At 49.3% G+C, this 20,983-nt stretch overlaps 1 protein-coding gene across 2 annotated transcripts in view; it reads right to left on the reverse strand.

Moving 5' to 3' along the window:
* The window catches only part of LOC140387047 (contactin-associated protein-like 5), a 1,703,123-nt gene that overhangs the window by 869,391 nt on the left and 812,749 nt on the right, over positions 1-20,983 (reverse strand). For both annotated transcript variants that reach the window (XM_072470060.1, XM_072470068.1), the window contains one exon: positions 16,029-16,290. In XM_072470060.1, the coding sequence (XP_072326161.1) occupies positions 16,029-16,290 (262 nt within the window). The remainder of the gene's footprint in view (positions 1-16,028; positions 16,291-20,983) is intronic.

Genomic DNA, 20,983 nt, shown 5'->3' on the forward strand with positions numbered 1-20,983 from the left:
GTAATGCTTCGACACTGGCCAGCGTGTCAGTCTCCCACCAGTCCATCACACTAGCCTGCCTCCCATCCATTGACTCCATCTACACCTCCCGCTGCCTGGGGAAAGCGGGCAGCATAATCAAAGACCCCTCCCACCCGGCTGACTCACTCTTCCAACTTCTTCCATCGGGCAGGAGATATAAAAGTCTGAGATCACGCACAAACAGACTCAAAAACAGCTTCCCCGCTGTTACTGGACTCCTAAACGACCCTCTTATGGACTGACCTGATTAACACTTCACCCCTGTATGCTTCACCCAATGCAGGTGTTATGTAGTTACATTGTGTACCTTGCGTGGCCCCATTATGTATTTTATTTTATTTTATTTTATTTTCATGTTCTTAATGATCTGTTGAGCTGCTCGCAGAAAAATACGTTTCACTGTACCTCGGTACATGTGACAATAAACAAATCCAATCCAATTATCCGGCCTCTAGGCCATTTTTGATCATATTAAGGTCACTTAACAGAAGCTGACAGGAACTTTTCCAGTGACAGGCCAGGGAAAAGGGTTGGATGTCAGTTCTCCATCCTGCTCAGGACCTCGCTCTCATGGCTGTCAGGCTACAGCTATGGCTGCTGGCTGTCCACTGGAAGGTGTTCCTCCTCTGCAATGATGGCTCTTTTGACAGTGACACTTTTTGAAAACCTCTTCAAAGGTTCACCTCCATCATGGGGCATCCTCTCGCTCTCTCTTATCCGCAGTGGCAGCTCCTATCGTTGACAATCGTGTCACTAACCGATGTGTCACTAACCGAGCGCCGGCAGCCCCGGGAGGCCACCTGCAATTCTTAATTGCGGACAAGGACACTCCCTGGCCCCCATTTGGCCAACCATTCAAAAAGCGTATCGGGATGATGTGGGATTGGCATCAGAAATCCGCCCGGCATCACGGTCCCAAACTCAGAACAAAAAAGCAGCCGGTCAAGTCTGAGGCTCTTCTAGACTAATGAATAGATATTGATGACATTAATAATCAGCCCTCCATTATTTTACATCATGTGACCATCAGAATGGTACACATTGGTCTTTGTCGTTTTTTAAAAATCTAATAATTCCAATGTTCCTGTGACTACTGCCTTTGCATGTCTTGGCTTCACAGATAATGCAAGCCAGTTGGAATGAAGCTGTTTGTTCTTTGCCAACTGCAAGACAACATGGCGGTGAAGACTCAACTCAGAACTGGGGAGGATGCAGAGGATTACCCATATTTCAATGCCAAACTCACCCAAAAAGGGCAGAAGGTGAATGAACATTTACAAAACATAAGAAATGGGAATGGGAGTAGACCATAGGACCCCTCGAGCTTAATCCACCTTTTAATAATAATAATAATCGCTTATTGTCACAAGTAGGCTTCAATTAAGTTACTGTGAAAAGCCCCTAGTTGCCACATTCCGACGCCTGTTCGGGGAGGCCGGTACGGGAATTGAAACTACGCTGCTGGCATTGTTTGGCATTGCAAGTCAGCTATTTAGCACACTGTGCTAAACCAGCCCATCATTGAACATGGGATTGTGCATGATTGCCTCAGTTCCACTTACATGGCAATCCTCACACTATTCATTTTCCTGAGAGATCAAAAGTCTGTCTATTCCAGCCTGAAATATATTCAGTGATGGTGCATCTGGGCGGCACAGGTGTTAGCACTGCTGCCTCACGGCGCCAGGGACCGGGGTTCGATTCCAACCTCGGGTTACTGTCTGTGCGCAGTCTGCACGTTCTCCCCCTGTCTGCATGGGTTTTCTCCGGCTGCTCCGGTTTCTTCCCACAGTCCAGAGATGTGCCAATTAGATGGATTTGCCATGATAAATTGTCCATTAGTGTCCAAACGTTTGGGTGGGGTTGAAGTGGATGGATGGTCTCCTCCGGCACTGAAGGGATTCTATGAGTGTTGAATCTACCACCGTCTGATATGGACCATTCCAAAGATTCGCTACACTCTAAGTAAAGAAAATTCTCTTCATCTCAGTCCGAAATGATTGATCCTTTCCCATGAGACGAAACCCCACACTCTAGATTCCACAGCCAAGGACACTAACCACTCCATTCCTGCTCTTTAAGCTTCTTCATAATGTGAGCAGATCAGACAGTATCTGTGGAGAGAGAAGGGAGCTAATGTTTCGAGTCTGGATGACTCTTTGTCAGACTTTTGAACTTGTTTACCTGTAAAGACTCACGTTCCAACCATTCTTCACATTCCAATATGTAATTATCTTGCAATTGTGTCCCTCCAGTATATGCTGTGATTGTGAACCTGCCTCAACTTCACACGATGAAGGAGCAGTGCTTCAAAAGCTTATGATTTCAAATAAACCTGTTGGACTTTAACCTGGTGATGTGAGACTTCTTACTGAGCCCACCCCAGTATCTCCACATTACAGAATTGTAACTGAAACTAGGGAGTGAATGTTCACGATAGGGACGAGCAAGGGGGCATATTGAAGACTACATTCCCGGAAGTCATCACTGCATCCCACTGCCTTTGCAATGCAATATAATTTGCAAAGGGAAAGCAGGTGGGAAGGAACGAGGAACCTGCTTGCCTCCAATTAACAGTCTATTAAGCACCTTGAGGAGCTTGTTAATGGCTCGAGATGGGACAGTGAGGATTTTCAAATGGGAAATCACCAAACCTGAACATCTGTTGAGTTCAACGCAGGGAGCTCATATTTTTAAAATTGGGAACATTTTCACCACCAGGGGTTTCAGTGAGATTGGTCGCAGTCCTGCTGGGCTAGTCACTTGGCCAATTCACTAAGCACTGAATTTTTAATGAAAAAGATCTTATTGATAATTTTTATTATTGTCACAAGTAGGCTTACATTAACACTGCAGTGAAGTTACTGTGAAAAGCCCCTCGTCGCCACATTCCGGCTCCTGTTCGGGTACACAAGAGGGCGAATTCAGAATGTCCAATTCAACTCGCAAGCACATCTTTCGGGGCTTGTGGGAAGAAACCGGATCAACCGGAGGAAACCCACGCAGACACGGGGAGAATGTGTAGACTCCGCACAGACAGTGACTCAAGCGAGAATCGAACCCGGGATCCTGGTGCTGAGAAACAACAGTGCTAACTATTGTGCTACCGTGCTGCCCACCTTCGAATTCCTACTTCCTCTCTTGTGCAAGGCAGAGGCAGGCTACATCGCAGTTGCCATTTTCCCTTTGACGCTCCTGCTCCAACAGCTATCTCCACCTGCTCGGAGAGTGTTAATACCTGCTCCAATTATATCATAGATTATCATAGAATTTACAGTGCAGAAGGAGGCCATTTGGCCCACCGAGTCTGCACCGGCTCTTGGAAAGAGCACCCTACCCAAGGTCAACACCTCCAACCTATCCCCATAACCCAGTAACCCCACCCAACACTAAGGGCAATTTTGGACACTAAGGGCAATTTATCATGGCCAATCCACCTAACCTGCATATCTTTGGACTGTGGGAGGAAACCGGAGCACCCGGAGGAAACCCACGCACACACGGGGAGGATGTGCAGACTCCGCACAGACAGTGACCCAAGCCAGAATCGAACCTGGGACCCTGGAGCTGTGAAGCAATTGTGCTATCCACAATGCTACCGTGCTGCCCTTATACTGTACTTATGAAGGATCACAGCACATGGATGATGCAGAAGCGGCATGTGGTCGGGAACATGTGATTAGCCAGGCACCGAGTTCCTAACCCTAATTTGAAATCCAAGCCCTTGGCTGACATAATGGACATCTCTCTCTTTGCTGACCTTTGATTGAAGGGAAAGAGATATTTTGGTAGACGGTGGATCTTGCTGACATCTTGAAGACTGTGTGGATAATGTTAGTGACTCTGTGTGGAGAAATGGAATGAGTGCCAGCAGACACAATCCTTCACTCACCTTCTCACAGTGATCTTGACATCCCTACCATATGTTAATGCAGCTTACTCTTACTGCTGGGTCCAGTAACTCCTCCAAGCAATTTCTCTGATGAGCTCTTCAGCACATCCCACTTAAAAAAATTATCTTCAAGCTCAGATAATTTATTGCACAGCAGAAAAAAAGCCAGGATCCAGTCAAGTGCAGTTAAATGTAGTTCTCTCATAAAACTAACGCTGGTAGATGCTGGGAGCCGAAAGAAAATCGGGAAATTGTACCAATCAAGTTCCAACTTTCTCACAGCTTAATGCATGTTCCAACAGCTCTGCAATGATATAATTTTTGAAGAGACAGTGATGGTTTGGAATCTAGCTCACCTTAAAATATTCTACTAAAAGTAAGCTTTTCATAGAAGCTATTGCAAGGACATTTAAGGATATTTCATGTTATTACGAACACCTGATACTTCTCTGATATGCCTCACGCCTCCACTTCAATGGGAACGGATATTGGTTGAGCTCTATAGTGGGTGCCAAACGAGCCTATGCCACATGTGCTGAAGTTCAATAATAATAATAGCTTATTGTCACAAGTAGGCTTCAATGAAGTTATCGTGAAAAGACCCTAGTCGCCACATTCCGGCGCCTGTTCGGGGAGGCTGGTACGGGAATTGAACCCGTGCTGCTGGCATTGTTCTGCATAACAAGCCAGCTGTTTAGCCCACTATGCTAAACCAGCCTGTGCTAAACCAGACTCCACCCAGAGTCATACAGGTAGCATTTTTCCATTAGCACTGGTTATGACTCTGGACCTCAGCCAATTCTGGGCATTCCATCACACATCAGGATAGATGGCAAGGGTGCAGAAGAGATTTACTGGATAGGCACCCAGGCTAATAATAAAAATTGTTATTAAGGTCACAAGTTGGCTTACATTAACATTGCAATGAAGTTATTGCGAAAATCCCCGAGTCGCAACACTAAGGCGCCTGTTCGGGTACAATGAAGGAGAATTCAGAATGTCCAATTCACCTCACAAGCACGTCTTTTGGGACTTGTGGGAGGAAACCGGAGCACCCGAAGGAAACCCATACAGACACAGGGAGAATGTGCAGACTCCGCACAGACAGCGATCTAAGCCGGGAATCGAAACCGGGTCTCTGGCGTTGTGAAGCAACCGTGCTAACCACTGTGCTACCGTGCGGATTTGGGTTGTCACTCATTAGGAATAAGGAGGGAAACGAAGATCATTCTCCGTCATGCAGAAAGGTTTACGGAGAGAGTCCCGAGAGGCACGCAAAGTTTTTCAGTGTTTTGATTCAGCAGATAACTCAAAATGATTTCCAATGACAAGAGAGTTGACAACCAGAGAATACAGATTTAAAATAATTGGTAAAAGAAGCAGGAAAGAGATGAGCACAATTGTTTTAATGCAGTGGGGTATTATAATCTGGAATGTGGAAGCAGATTCAATACTGAATTTCAAAAGACGATTGGATAAATAATTAAAGACAAAAAGGAATGCAGAGCTAAGGTGAAAAACAGGCGAATAGGACTAATTGGAATACACTTTCAAACAGCGGGCACAGACAGAGTGCCTGAATTGCCTCCTTTTGTGCTGTGACAATACATGATTGCAATACTTTCTCCCCCTTTATTGATGAACATTTCCTTCATTTCTCATGTGAACAATGCTGCAGGAGATCGATTTTTAAAAATTCTTTCACAGGATGTGGGCACTACTGGCATTTATTGCCCTTCCCCAATTGCCCTTGAGAAAGTGGTGCTGAGCTGGCTTCTGGAAGCTCTGCAGTCTATGTGATGTAGGTACACCCTCAGTGCTGTTTGGGAGGGAGTCCCAGGATTGTGACCCAGAGACGGTGAAGGAACGGCAAAATATTTCCAAGTCAGGATGGTGTGCGGCTTGGAGGAGTATTAGCCAGTGGTGGCATTCCCGTGCATCTGCTGACCTTGTCCTAGGTGGTTGAGGTCACCAGTTTGGAAGGTGCTGTTGAAGGAGCCTTGGTGAGTTGTTGCAATGCACCTTACAGATGATACACGCTTTTGCCACGGTGGTGGAGGAAGTGGATGTTCGATGTGGTAGAATGGGATGGCAATTAAAAGCAGGCTGCTTTGTCCTGGATTGTGTCAAGCTTCTTGAGTGTCGATGGAGCTGCACTCATTAAGGCAAGTGAGGACGATTCCATCGCACTAATGACATATGCCTTGTAGATGGTGGACAGGCTTTGGGGAGTCAGGAGATGAGTTACTCACCACAGAATTCCAAACCTCTCACTTGCTCCACTTGCAGGCACAGTATTTATATGGTTGGACCAGGAGAAGTTTCTGGTCAATGGTAACTCCCAGGATGTTGATGGCGGGGGATTCGGCATTGACATGGCAATGAATGTCAAGGGAAGATGGTTGGATTCCCTCTTGTTGGATGTGGCCTGCTGGTCTTCTATGCTTCCCCTCACTTTTATGGGGTACATTTTCTAGTTACCATTGTAACTGAAAATTTTGCACTGGTATTTTATAGAGGAACATAATTTATGATGTCTCAGCAACAATATACTCAGTGCTGTTTTATTCTAGGCAGAGATCACCCAATAATTTGATTCTGATGAAATCAGAGAATAAGGAAATAGTGTGGGGGGTGGAGGAGCTGAGCCATGATTTTACTGAAAGGGAAAGAAGTTTGAAGGGCCGAATGGTCTAATCCTGGTTTTAGTTTGTTCCTATGCGATCAATCAAGAATTTAAGTCGAACAAAAACTGCCAAATTATCTTCCTATTGTTGAACTTTGTGGACGCAACAAGATGGCTGGAGAGATTCGTTCGGAATTCCTAAACCGACGCAGTATATATCACCTGTTATGATAAAGGTCAGTTGTCCCAAGTGCTGCTTGGATTTACTTCTAAAGCAACACCGTCAGCTTGAGCAGATTTAATGCGACCAAAACTACCTCTCGGAAAACATAATGCTCAAGTACTTCTTTTCTTCAAAACCTTAAGCAGCTGTCTGTGAAAACGATGACAAAATGCATTGCACGTTGAAGCAAAATAGCCCGGCAGCTGCCTGAGATCTTTCTCCTGCTGCTTTCCAGACACAGCACTGTCTGATTTTCTCTCACAATTATCTTGACTTGGAGGCTGCTGACTCTCGAGGGGGAGAAGCATTCCTTGGTGAACCTTGCCCACAGTAGGCCAATCTTCACCTGCGATTTGCCTCTGCTTCCAATCGCACCTGGGTGAATTTCCATTCGCACAAAGTGAAAATTTGATAGAGCACATTTAGAGAAACAGTTCCCATCGGCGGCCACGATGGTAACCAGGGGCCTCAGATTCAAGGTAATTTGCAAAAGAGCGAAAGCTGAGATGAAAAGCATTTCATTTTTTCTGAAGCAACGTGTTACAATTTGAGTTGAAAGGAGATTCAAACAGTCATTTTCAAAAGGAAATTGGATAAGTCTCTGACTGGGAAAAGAAAACAGATTAGGTCTGTGGGAAACGAATAGGGGAGTGGGGCTAGTTGGGTAACTCTGTCAAAGAGCCAGAACAGGTACAGTGGGCCGAATGGCTTGAGAATCATAGAATTCTTGCAGTACAGAAGGAGGCCATTCGGCCTATCGAATCTGCACCGACCCTTCGAAAGGGCATTCTACCCATTTACACACCCCTGTCCACCCTGCCCTAACCCCATAACCGCATAACCTGATCTACGAATCCCCAGACATTAAGGAGCAATTTATCATGGCCGATCCACCTAACCTGCACATCTTTGGACTGTGGGAGGAAACCGGAGCACCCGGAGGAAGCCCACGCACACACGGGGAGAACGCACATTCCCAAAGGCCATAATTGAACCCGGGTTCCTGGCGCTGTGAGGCAGCAGAGCTGACCACTGTGCCACCCTGCCGCCCTGCTTCATTTTGTTTTGTGCCATTTTGTATCTCCACGTCCCTACAAACACAGCCACACTTAACCATCTGAATTGCTAACACTCCGACAGATCATGCAACAACCTTGGGCCTTTCTGGTTTGTGTCATTGAAATACTCAGCAGGGGAATCTATAACTTTATAACTTCCACCATGTTTTCTTCGTGAATTGTTATCAACTGGAAAGCTGAGGGAATAGTTTTAGTCCTGATGAAGAGTTCACACATTAAATGATTACTTTCAGGTACTGATCAACTCGATGCGCATTTACAACATATTTAACTGATTCGGAGAAAAAAATCATTTTGATGGTCTTTATTTAATGCAGCTGTCCTGTTTAATATTTCATACACTTCATGTTAAGTTGCTATAGGTATCTTGAATTGACACAATATCAAGACAGAACTAATTGATGCACTTCTTAGATCAGAGACTTCCTCCGGGAGCTTCAAACAAAGCTGCCTCACTTGTACCAGTAAGATTAAATTTGTCCTAATCATCAACACCTGCGTGGACCATTGTACGTGCCCGGAATTTCAGGAAAAACTTCCTGGTGCTCCGATGTTGGATCTGTTTGATGCACCGGAGTCATTTGAGAGGTCTTCGGGAAGATGGGCAAGGCAACTAATTTGCTCTTTGTAATGTGGTATAGATCTCTGAAAACAACAGAAAACCCGAGTGCATTTGTTCATCTGCCTCCCGGTCAAATTAATTATTCATCTAAAAAGCCAGTGGGAGCAAAGCTTGACTCACATTGACCATCTAAGTGCTTTGGTGCCAGGACCTTGAAGGCATTTTCCTGTATTAATAATAGAAACTATCTGAACCCTTTTGAATGCAAACGAGGCTTGACACAATTGGAGATCAGCAGGACTAACAAAAATGTATTTACACATACATCTGTATGTAGATCAAAAGGGATTCTTGCAAGATAAGTGTGGCGCACAAAGACTCCATGAGACAAATAGAGTGAAGTCGATGAGGCTTTATTAAGCGTGTCTGTTCCCCAGCAGCCCGATAGTAAACTGGCATGCGGGGGAAGGCACCGGCTTCTTATACTTCGCCTTCAGGGCGGAGTATGAGGTCAACGGCCAACCAGGACCCGGGATCTGTCAGCCAATGACATTAGGGCTTCCAGTCCCACATGACCCCCAATACATACTACCACATTCACCCCTTGTCAAAAATGAACCCGGCGGGGTGATGCTTCGTATGGTGGTAAGGGTTTACAGTACTGGTCCTGGGAGGAGAGAACAGTTACATGGTAGTACCGTATTGGACAGTATCGTCCTGTTACAACTATTTACAGAGGATATAGGAAAAACAAAATGTTCATTGGACAGTCCATCTTTGTTTTACATCGACGCCACGAGTCGGTCGGGCGGTCTGGTCGTCCGTGTCGATCGCCTCGGCCCCGGCAGTGGTGGTAGTGCTTGTACCAGCGTTGTCGCCTCCGGGAGCCGCACGGTTTCAGCTGTCGGTGCAAAGGGGAGGGGGACTGATCCTCCTGGGAAGGGGGCGGTCACGGGGTGCGGCGGTGGCAGGAAGGGGGGCGGTTGGGTTGATGGTGCCGGGGGGGTGTGCGTGGTGCCGGCGGGCGCCAGATCCCGCAGGGAGACCGTGTCCTGTCGGCCGTCGGGGTACTCCACGTATGCGTACTGGGGGTTTGCGTGGAGGAGGTGAACCCTTTCGACCAACGGGTCCGCCTTATGTGCCCGCACGTGCTTTCGGAGCAGGATGGGTCCTGGGGCCGCCAGCCAGGTTGGCAGCGACGTTCCAGAGGAGGACCTCCTAGGGAAGACAAGGAGACGCTCGTGAGGCGTTTGATTAGTGCTCGTACATAATAACGACCGGATGGAATGGAGAGCGTCCGGGAGGACCTCCTGCCACCGTGAAACTGGGAGATCCCTGGACCGTAGGGCCAGTAGGACGGCCTTCCAGACCGTGCCGTTCTCCCTTTCTACTTGCCCGTTCCCCCGGGGGTTGTAGCTGGTCGTCCTGCTTGAAGCTATACCCTTGCTGAGCAGGAACTGGCGCAGCTCGTCACTCATGAAAGAGGACCCCCTGTCGCTGTGGACGTATGCGGGGTAACCGAACAGTGTGAATATGCTGTTCAGGGCTTTAATGACTGTGGCCGCGGTCATGTCGGAGCAGGGAATGGCAAAAGGGAAGCGGGAGTATTCGTCCACTACATTAAGGAAATACGCGTTGCGGTCGGTGGAGGGGAGGGGCCCTTTGAAATCGAGACTGAGGCGTTCAAAGGGACGGGAAGCCTTAATCAGGTGCGCTCCATCTGGCCTGAAAAAATGCGGTTTGCATTCTGCGCAGATGTGGCAGTCTCTTGTGACTGTACGGACCTCCTCTAAGGAGTATGGGAGATTGCGGGACTTGATGAAGTGGTAAAACCGAGTGACCCCCGGGTGGCAGAGGTCCTCGTGGAGGGCTTGGAGGCGGTCAATTTGTGCGTTGGCACATGTCCCGCGGGATAGGGCATCAGACGGCTCGTTCAGCTTTCCGGGCCGGTACAAGATCTCATAGTTGAAGGTGGAGAGTTCGATCCTCCACCGCAAGATCTTGTCGTTCTTGATCTTGCCCCACTGTGCATTATCGAACATGAAGGCTACCGACCGTTGGTCAGTGAGGAGAGTGAATCTCCTGCCGGCCAGGTAATGCCTCCAATGTCGCACAGCCTCCACTATGGCTTGGGCTTCCTTTTCCACTGAGGAGTGGCGGATTTCTGAGGCGTGGAGGGTTCGGGAGAAGAAGGCCACGGGTCTGCCCGCTTGGTTAAGGGTAGCCGCGAGAGCTACGTCAGAGGCGTCGCTCTCGACCTGGAAGGGGAGGGACTCGTCGATGGCGCGCATCGTGGCCTTTGCGATGTCCGCTTTGATGCGGCTGAAAGCCTGGCAAGCCTCTGTCGACAGCGGGAAAGTCGTGGTCTGTATTAGGGGGCGGGCCTTGTCTGCGTACTGGGGGACCCACTGGCGTAGTATGAAAAGAACCCCAGGCAGCGTTTCAGGGCTTTTGGGCAGTGCGGGAGGGGAAATTCCATGAGTGCGCGCATACGTTCGGGGTCGGGGCCTATTATCCCATTGCGCACTATGTAGTCCAGAATGGCTAGCCGATCGGTGCTAAAAACGCACTTGTCCTCGTTGTACGTGAGGTTCAAGGCTTTGGCAGTCTGGAGGAATTTTTGGAGGTTGGCGTCGTGGTCCTGCTGATCGTGGCCGCAGATGGTTACATTGTCGAGGAACGGGAACGTGGCCCGTAACCAATGTTGATCAACCATTCGGTCCATTTCCCGTTGGAAGATCGAGACGCCGTTTGTGACGCCAAAAGGGACCCTTAGGAAGTGGTATAATCGCCCGTCTGCCTCGAAGGCTGTGTACTTGCGGTCACTTGGGCGGATGGGGAGCTGATGGTAGGCGGACTTGAGGTCCACGGTGGAGAAGACTTTATACTGGGCAATCCGAGTGACCATGTCGGATATGCGGGGGAGAGGGTACGCGTCTAGTTGTGTGTACCTGTTGATGGTCTGGCTATAGTCAATGACCATCCTTTGTTTCTCCCCTGTCTTCACTACTACCACCTGCGCTCTCCAGGGACTATTGCTGGCCTGGATTATGCCCTCCTTTAGTAGCCGCTGGACTTCGGAGCGAATGAAGGTCCGGTCCTGGGCGCTGTACTGTCTGCTCCTAGTGGCGACGGGTTTGCAATCCGGGGTGACGTTCGCAAACAAGGACGGGGGTTGCACCTTGAGGGTGGCGAGGCCGCAGATAGTGAGTGGGGGTATGGGGCCGCCGAATTTAAACGTAAGGCTCTGTAGGTTACATTGAAAATCTAAGCCCAGCAAGGTGGGGGCACAGAGTTGGGGAAGGACGTTAAGTTTGTAGTTTTTGAATTCCCTCCCCTGTACCGTTAGGGTAACTATGCAGAATCCCTGGATCTGTACGGAGTGGGATCCTGCAGCTAGGCAAATCTTTTGTGCGCTGGGGTAGGTAGTTAAGGAACAGCGTCTTACCGTGTCGGGATGTATAAAACTTTCCGTGCTCCCGGAGTCGACTAGGCATGGCGTCTCGTGGCCGTTAATTAGGACCGTTGTCGTCGTCGTCTGGAGAGTCTGGGGCCGAGCCTGATCGAGTGTAACCGAAGCGAGCCGTGGTTGTAGTAGTGGGGTGGGGTCCGTTGTTGCCGTCCCAGATGGCGTCGGGGATGGATAAAATGGCCACCCCCATACCTCGCCCGTAGCTGAGGGGTCACAAGATGGCGTCGGGGGTGGACAAAATGGCGGGGCCCCTCCTCCCCTCGTGGTGGTCGGGACCCAAAATGGCGGCGTCTGCGGGTCGCACATTGAGTGCTGGGGGGTCTGGGGGGCGCTAGGACCGCGCGGAGCTCCCTCGCTGGGGACCGCGGTGTTCGGGGCCAAGGCCGGCGGGTCAGTACTGCGAGCGCTGGGACCGTGAGGAGGTCCCTCGCCGGGGACGGAGATCGGGGTCCAGGTAAGCTGTATTGCCGGCGGGTCAGGCGTGGGGCGCGGGACGGGGGTGAGGGCCCAGGTCGGCGGCGCTGGCGGGTCAGGCGTGGGGCGCAGGACGGGGGTGAGGGTGGCGTTCGGGATGCGAAAAACCCCTTCCTCTCCGTGGAGAGTGTTGGCCGGCACCCAAATCGGGAGCGCCGGCGGCGGGTCGTACATGGGCTGCGGGGAGGGGGGTTGGGGGGCGTAGGCGGCGTGCAGGGCTCCCAGTTCTCCCGGGACCGCGGTGGTCGGGACCCAAAATGGCGGCGCCTGGGGGTCGCACATGGCGTGCTGGGGGGGTTGGGAGGCATAGACTGCCTGTAGGGCTCCCTGTTCTCCCGGGACGGCGGCGACCACGCGGGACCGGCACACCACCGCATAATGGCCCTTTTTCCCGCAGCTTTTGCAGATGGCTGCGCGGGCCGGACAGCGTTGTCGGGGGTGCTTCGCCTGGCCGCAGAAATAACAGCGGGCGCCCCCGGTGCGACTCGGCGTTTGGACTGCGCAAGCCTGTGGGGTGTCCGGGGGGCGGGGGTAGGGGGTTTGCCGCGGCGGGTACGTACGGGGCCCAATGGCCTGCCGCGCGGTCGGGGCCGTAGGCGCGGGTATTACGCGCGGCTACGTCTAGCGAGGCTGCCAGGGCCCGTGCCTCTGAGAGTCCTAGTGACTCTTTTTCTAGAAGTCTTTGGCGGATTTGGGAGGATTGTACACCTGCAACAAAAGCATCGCGCATTAACATGTCCGTGTGTTCATTTGCGTTCACCGACGGGCAGCTGCAGGCTCGTCCCAAAATCAGCAGCGCGGCGTAGAACTCGTCCATCGATTCTCCGGGAGCTTGCCGTCTCGTCGCGAGCTGGTAGCGAGCGTAGATTTGGTTAACTGGGCGAACGTAGAGACTTCTCAGTGCTGTGAAGGCCGTCTGGAAATCGCGGGTGTCTTCAATGAGGGTGAAAATCTCCGTGCTCACCCTCGAGTGCAGGACCTGCAGTTTTTGTTCATCTGAGACTCGGCCTGTGGTCGATGTGATGTAGGCCTCAAAGCAAGTCTGCCAGTGTTTGAAGGCTGCTGCCGCATTCACTGCGTGGGGGCTGATCCTCAGGCATTCTGGAATGATCCTGAGCTCCATAGTCCTTTTTAGGCACGCTTAATAAATTGTGGCGCACAAAGACTCCATGAGACAAATAGAGTGAAGTCGATGAGGCTTTATTAAGCGTGTCTGTTCCCCAGCAGCCCGATAGTAAACTGGCATGCGGGGGAAGGCACCGGCTTCTTATACTTCGCCTTCAGGGCGGAGTATGAGGTCAACGGCCAACCAGGACCCGGGATCTGTCAGCCAATGACATTAGGGCTTCCAGTCCCACATGACCCCCAATACATACTACCACAATAAGATAAATTGAAGGACAAAATAGTTTCCATTTCATTTTGATTTTGCTATATTACCCACTTCGCATCCAATCCAATGCAGTGAAATGGGACCAATGGACTTGAAGAATTTTGGAAGTTAGACATTATTCATGAAACATCATGAATTCATTCATTTTCAAATATCCCACAAGAATCTCCTTTCAACAGTACTATATCCCTCATTGAAATTGTGACTATTTTAAAACTGGGACACTGGGTATGAAGAGCTGTGGAACTTCCTACGGCTGACAGGTGCAATATAGATGCAAGTTCTCTCCTTTTGTTCTGCATAATGTCCAGCGTTTTATCATAGAATCTACAGTGCAGAAGGAGGCCATTCGGCCCATTGAGTCTGCACCGGCCCTTGGAAAGAGCGCCCTACTCAAGCCCTTGTCTCCATCCTATTCCCGTAACCCAGTAACCCCACTTAGCCTTTTTTTTTAAACACTAAGGGCAATTTAGCATGGCCAATCCACCTAATCCGCACATCTTTGGACTGTGGGAGGAAACGAGCATCGGAGGAAACCCACGCAGACATGGGGAGAACGTGCAGACTCCGCACAGACAGTTACCCAAGCCAGGAATCGATCCTGGGACCCTGGAGCTGTGAAGCAACTGGGCTAACCACTGTGCTACTGTACTGCCCCTAATTTTGATAATGTTGCTTTCCAAATTCCCAAAAGTTGCTGCCTCATCTGTAATCTACAGGCTTGGTTTCATTACATCACCAGAGAACACAAATCAAACTAGCAATCTTGCAGAAAGCTGATTAAAAAAATCTTGCTGCCACACTTTCCACCTTTCAAGAAGTTCCTTCAAATACTAGCAGATCTCCCACCTCGTTTTTCACAGTGGAACTGGATGTGCACATGTGTGGCACTTGAAGGATAAAATAAAAATACTTGCATTTGCACGGCAGGTTGTGAATCCACAAGGCATGCCAGAGAACTTAACAACCGACATATCAGCATTGCTTTTAAGGAAGGGCCGTCCGCAAACATGTCTCAGTGAGACTAAAAACAGCTTACTCTGTTTAGGTGTTTGTGGGTGGCATGGACCTCCAGCTCATCTTTGCAAACATGTTGTGGGATCTTTTAGTGCACCTCAATAGGCAAATTATTGAATTGTTTCTGTAAAGGCACCATCGGCAGTATAGCATGTTCCGTGCATGGCTGCACTGAAATATCAACCTGGATTATGTACTCGAGCAAGGGAAACATCTAACTCCTGTAAAAAGTGATTTTTATACACAAACATTGAACGCATTATAAATATCGTACACATTGCTGACGCACAGAAGAAGCCATTTCATTCCAACTAGCTCATCAGTTCGAAATTAGAATCTTACTGTCCCCTCAAGGTATAGCGTCAACCAGTTCCTCAAATGAATCCAGGGTCCTGACCTGATCCATTGCTCCCCAAAACCCATTACAAATCCAATTCACCCTTTGTGCCAAAAGTAAAACTATTTGACCTAAATTTACCTTTCACCAGCTTAAAGCTATGGCCTTGTCTTGAGTATCATGGTATTGTAAATAATGTGAAGGGTTTTTGCTGTCCCTGCCTAGTAAATGTTGCAACAATAAAATCTTCCTGGAAATTTCTCCTCCTGTGATTATTTTGAAACCGATTATTACATAGAATCATAGAATTTACAGTGCCGAAGGAGGCCATTTGGCCCATCGAGTCTGCACCGGCTCTTGGAAAGAGCACCCTACCCAAGGTCCACACTTCCACCCTATCCCCATAACCCAGTAACCCCACCCAACACTAAGGGCAATTTTGACACTAAGGGCAATTTAGCATGGCCAATCCACCTAACCTGCACATCTTTGGACTGTGGGAGGAAACCGGAGCGCCCGGAGGAAACCCACGCACACACGGGGGTGTGCAGACTCCGTACAAACAGTGACCCAAGCCGGGAATCGAACCTGGAACCCTGGAGCTTTGAAGCAATTGTGCTAACCACAATGCTACCGTGCTGCCCAAACTCATTAACTAGCCAGACAAATGTCCTTTCTTTAAACTTGCCTGTTTTTCTTCCTCAAATCAAACTGCCTCTAATTGTTCCTCTTCTTTAAACTCTGATCTTCTTCCTCCAGTATACTGCAATCCCCCTTTCCCTCACAACTCTCATCTTCCTCAGCCCGATGTGCTACGCTTTCAGAAGATAATTAGCCGCCTAAATTGAAGTGCTTGGAGATAAGTGTTTCCCTGCGTTCTCACAATTCCTCCCGCTGTCACCAATGGCAGCAAAATTGACTATTGCAATTACCTGTGGTGATGTCAGCTTGGCTCCACGATAATGTATGAACATTTATTTTGAGCTTCCCCTTGCTGAGGTAAATGTAGAGGACTCCAGATGCTTTGTAGAATTCATTGTACAGCAGCAGACCATCCTTGTTCCAGGTGCGGAATTGGAAGCTGACAGAAAGTCCGTCCATTTGAGGCTTTCCAGGAAGCAGCAGGTAACTGCTGGAAGTCAGGAACGTAACCGGAACGGTGTGGGGCTCCATGCAGGAAAATGTCACATTTCCCTGGAAGAAAGGGGGGGGGGGACATTCAAGTTAAACGTTCGGCCTGTTTTGTTTGATAGCCTAATGGGATCTGATAACGAGCCAATATAGAAACATTTGAATGCGACATAACATAACCAAGAGAAGAAAGGTATAATTTCAGACTGCAACTCAACGGCTAGAAGAACTCTGCCTAATAAGAAAATGAAACTTCAGCAGAGACGGCCTACAGAACAATTTTTTTTAAAAGTACAGATGCAGTCATTTAATTTTCAGACTAAATAACGGCCCAGGGTTTTTCGGAGCGTGGCACCCACTGAGGTGACTGACCCATTTGTTAGCTGCCTTTCCATCACATTGCTGGAATTGGCAGCTAAGAATGGTGAGGTTAACAGGAACATCCACCACCTTAGTGAGAGCACTAGGATCAGGGTGGAGGTTGGTGACTTCAGCTAAGAAAAATCGAAGAAACACAGGAATGACAGAGAAGTAAATTGCACTCAAATAAGATGCAGAAGGTGAAATAAAAGAGTGCTATTTATGCCTCAGTAATAGTGCACATTAAATTTGCAGACATATTGCGAGCACGCTAAGAGTCCTTCAGATTGTACCCTTCAAGGCAAAGTGAGTTATTTTTTACACTGGCTCCAATCGAGACAGGAAATTTAGTGCATTGCTGAAGAACAGTCACCGTTGTAGGAACTGCAGCACAGTGGTTAGCACTGTTGCTTCACAGAGCCAGGGTCCCTGGTTCGATTCCTGGCTTGGGTGACTGTGTGGAGTCTGCATGTTCTCCCCATGTCTGCGTGGGTTTCCTCCCACAAGTCCCCAAAGACGTGCTTGTTAGGTGAATGGGACATTTTGAATTTTCTCTCTGTGTACCTGAACAGGTGCAGGGCTATGGCGACTAGGGGCTTTTCACAATGACTTCATTGTAGTGATAATGTAAGCCTACTTGCGACAATAATAAAGATTATTATTATTAAGACAGCAACTAATTTGTGCACAGCAAGTTTCTACAGGCAGTAATGACAGAGTGATCAGATAATCTGTTTTTTGTGGTGTGGATTGATTTCTAAATACTGGCCAGGGGACAGGACAGAAATAGTGCCGTGACATTCAGTCCAGCACCAGGACGTGCAGACAAGGACCTCAGCCTCAGCTCTCACCTTGAAAGACGGCATCTTTGACTCATGCAGCACGTCCTGGTGCTGGACTGAAGTGCCAGCTTTGACTTTTGTGCTCAAGGCCTGGAGTGGGACCTGCAACCTTCAGATTCAGATACGAGTGCGCTACCAACTGGGCCGCAGTTCGCAGCTACTATCGAGATAAGGAGTAAACAGTAGCTTTTCCAAGGTTGGTGCTTGGTGTGAGAAGCTCATAGAGGGCAGACTATAACCTCAGTAACTTTTCGTAGCTCAGGATAAAAGGCCACTGTTTGACAGTGTCCTTGCATGTCAAAGTGGCCAGAGTTGGCCATAGAAACATAACAAGAGGTTTATGAAACATGCCTATATTCATATTTATCTAGTTATTCTGTTCCATACAGCCTGCTTCAGGGGCTGGTATCTGCAATTAAAACCATGGCAACCACTTTAAGTGATTCTCTTTGATTGTTTTTTTGGTTTCCTTTCTTTTAAAAAAAGTCATTGAAATTATTCATTTTAAACCCTTGCCTACCACAAAGTTGGATCAGTGGGCCAGACAGCTGGTTTGTGATGCAGAGCGAGGCCAGCAGCGTGGGTTCAATTCCCCTACCGGCTGAAGGTCCCGCTTTCACAACCTTGCTCCTCGCCTGAGGTGTTCTGAGCCTCAGGTTAAATCACCACTAGTCGGAGGCAGCACGGTGGCGCAGTGGGTTAGCCCTGTGGCCTCATGGCGCCGAGGTCCCAGGTTCGATCCCGGCTCTGGGTCACTGTCCGTGTGGAGTTTGCACATTCTCCCTGTGTTTGTGTGGGTTTCGCCGCCACAACCCAAAACTGTGCAAGCTAGGTAGATTGGCCACGCTAAATTGCCCCTCAATTGGAAAAAATGAATTGGATACTCTAAATTTAAAAAAAAAAAATCACCACCAGTCAGCTCTCCCCCTCAAAGGGGAAAGCAGCCTCTGGGACTATGGCAAAATTTTTACAACAGATTTACGCCCAGATCGTCGATAAAATGGAATAAGATTGGGGAGCGCCTTGAGAAATGGGAGTTCTTCAGGGTCAGAGAGCACTGGACTTCTAAAAGACACATCATGCTTGGCCCACCTGAGAGCTCCTCAAAGAAATATCTGGGGGTAAGCATGATTAAAAAGATGCCACATGAGTGATTTCTGACCCTTGCAATAAAAGAAGATGTATTCACATGGAGACAGATAGCTACAAGGCACAGGACAAACACTAAGGATAAAACAATTTATTTATAAAAAGAACACAGAAAAGGCCCCCTCAAAATGTAAGGAGCTGGAATCTCCGATTCTGGGGCAATGTCCCCACGCCGGCATAGGAACGGTGGCATTTTATGACAGAAAAAAATGTCATAAAACGGCCACCGGTCCTCTGTTCGGCCGGGGGCTAGCACGTCGGCAGCGTAGAGCTCCCGGCTCTAGCTGCTGATATGGCGGCCCCTCATGGACCTGGCCCGCGAAATAGTCCCCCCCCTTTGGTCGGCTTGTGCGCCTTGGACGACCCCCCCCCCCCTACGCCCTCCCACAGTGCCCCCAGCCCTGATAAAGTCCCCCCTTGCCTGCGGATTGGCTTCCCCAGACTGTGGCGGCGCTGGACTGAGTCCGCAGCTGCCACGCCATGATCCCGACCAATGAGACCACACGCAACCGATGCTGTCGGGAACATGGCTGTCGGTGTCGGAGCATCGGGGGGTTGGGCCTCAGGCAATGTCCTGAGGCTGTCGATATGTCACGCGGCAATCTCGGAGAGTACACCGCTTTGGATGGGGTGGAGCATCGCAAAAGCGACGCCACCCCGATTTGGTCGGGAATTTTCATTCTCCGGCCGATCACCGAACACGATTTTGGCGCGGCGGACCGGAGAATCCAACCCAAGTTGTCCTTTCATTTTTTCAAAAGTGTTTTTATTGGGTTTTCACATTTTGTATTTCACAATTCATATGTTATATGTTACACTTTACATAACTGTGCCGATCAGAGGGAAAAAAACAACAAAACATAACAAAAATGAGCAAGAAATAAAAGGATGTATATAGACAAGCAGGTGCCAGTACAGATAATGACATATAATTGCTTTCCTCCTGCTCTGGCCGTGACCCCGCTTTGACCAGCATACCTTTGTTGCAGTTCCCAGTTTGGCCTGGGCGCATATTTACAGATGTCAATCCACAGTTATAGTCCCTTGCCTATCTTGACTTCCTGTGTGTCCTCCCCCCACCTTTCCTGTTCATTTTTGTCTCGTGACTCGCTGTGTCTCCCCTCTCCCTCCACCCCCTTACTCCATTGGTTGTTGGCTACAAACTGATTCTGGAACAAGTTGGTGAACAGCTTACGCATCCTGGGGAAGCCCTCTTCCCACCCTCGGATGGCAAATTTTGCTTTCTCTAGTTTGTACAATTCCGCCAGGTCGGACAGCCAGTCTGCAGTCTTGGGTGGTGCTGCCGATTGTCAGCCGAGCAGGATTCGCCACCGGGCGATCAGGGAGGCAAAGGGTTGACCTCCCTCCCCATGAAGAGGTCCGGCTGGCCTGAGACCCCGAAGTCTGTCATTTTGGGCGTGGCTCCACCCTCCCCTCCCACAACCCTGGACATTGCCTCAAAAAAAGGTTGTTCAGTACCCGGCAATTCTGGGGCAAGACAAGAACATGTGGGTGTGGTTGGCCAGGCCTCCCTGGCACCGTTCACTTCCGGAAAGAACCGACTCATTCTGGTTCTGATTAAGTGACTGTGTGCACCAGCTTTAGCTGCGTGAGGCTGAGCCCTGTGCATGTGGAAGTGGAGTTCGCCCTAGGCATAGAGACAGGGGGAGGACTCTGGATCCAAGCACTTCACAAGTTGCTTTTCAATATCTGGGTCCATTATCAGAACTGGAAGATATTACAAATGAGTGACATTTAAAAAGTACCAAAAAAATGGAGCAGTAAGGAAGGTGTATGTGTGGGGGTGGGGGGGGGGGGGGGGGGGGGGGGTGGGAGGTAATAATAATCTTTGTTATTGCCACAAGTGGGGCAGCACGGTGACGTGGTGGTTAACACTGCTGCCTCACGGCGCTGAGGTCCCAGGTTCGATCCCGGCTCTGGGTCACTGTACATGTGGTGTTTGCACATTCTCCCAGTGTTTGCGTGGGTTTCGCCCCCACAACCCAAAAGATGTGCAGGGGCAGGTGGATTGGCCATGCTAAATTGTCTCTTAATTGGAAAAAATGAATTGGGTACTCCAATTTTTTTAAAAATTATTGTCACAAGTAGGCTTACATTAACAGTACAATGTACGCGCTTCCCCATCCCCCATATCCCGCTTCCCTCATATCCCCATATCCACCCTTCCCCCATATCCCCCTTCCCCATATCCCCTATCCCCATATCCCTTATCCCCATATACCCCTTCCCCCATTTCCCCCTTCCCCATATCCCCCTTCCCCCATATCCCCCCTCCCCCATGTCCCCCCATATCCCCCTTCCCCCATATCCACCTTCCCCCATATCCCCTTCCCCATATCCCCATCCCCCATATCACCCTTCCCCCATATCCCCTTCCTCCATAT

Source organism: Scyliorhinus torazame, chromosome 2 (genome assembly GCF_047496885.1).
Source record: "Scyliorhinus torazame isolate Kashiwa2021f chromosome 2, sScyTor2.1, whole genome shotgun sequence".
NCBI classification, from domain to species: domain Eukaryota; kingdom Metazoa; phylum Chordata; class Chondrichthyes; order Carcharhiniformes; family Scyliorhinidae; genus Scyliorhinus; species Scyliorhinus torazame.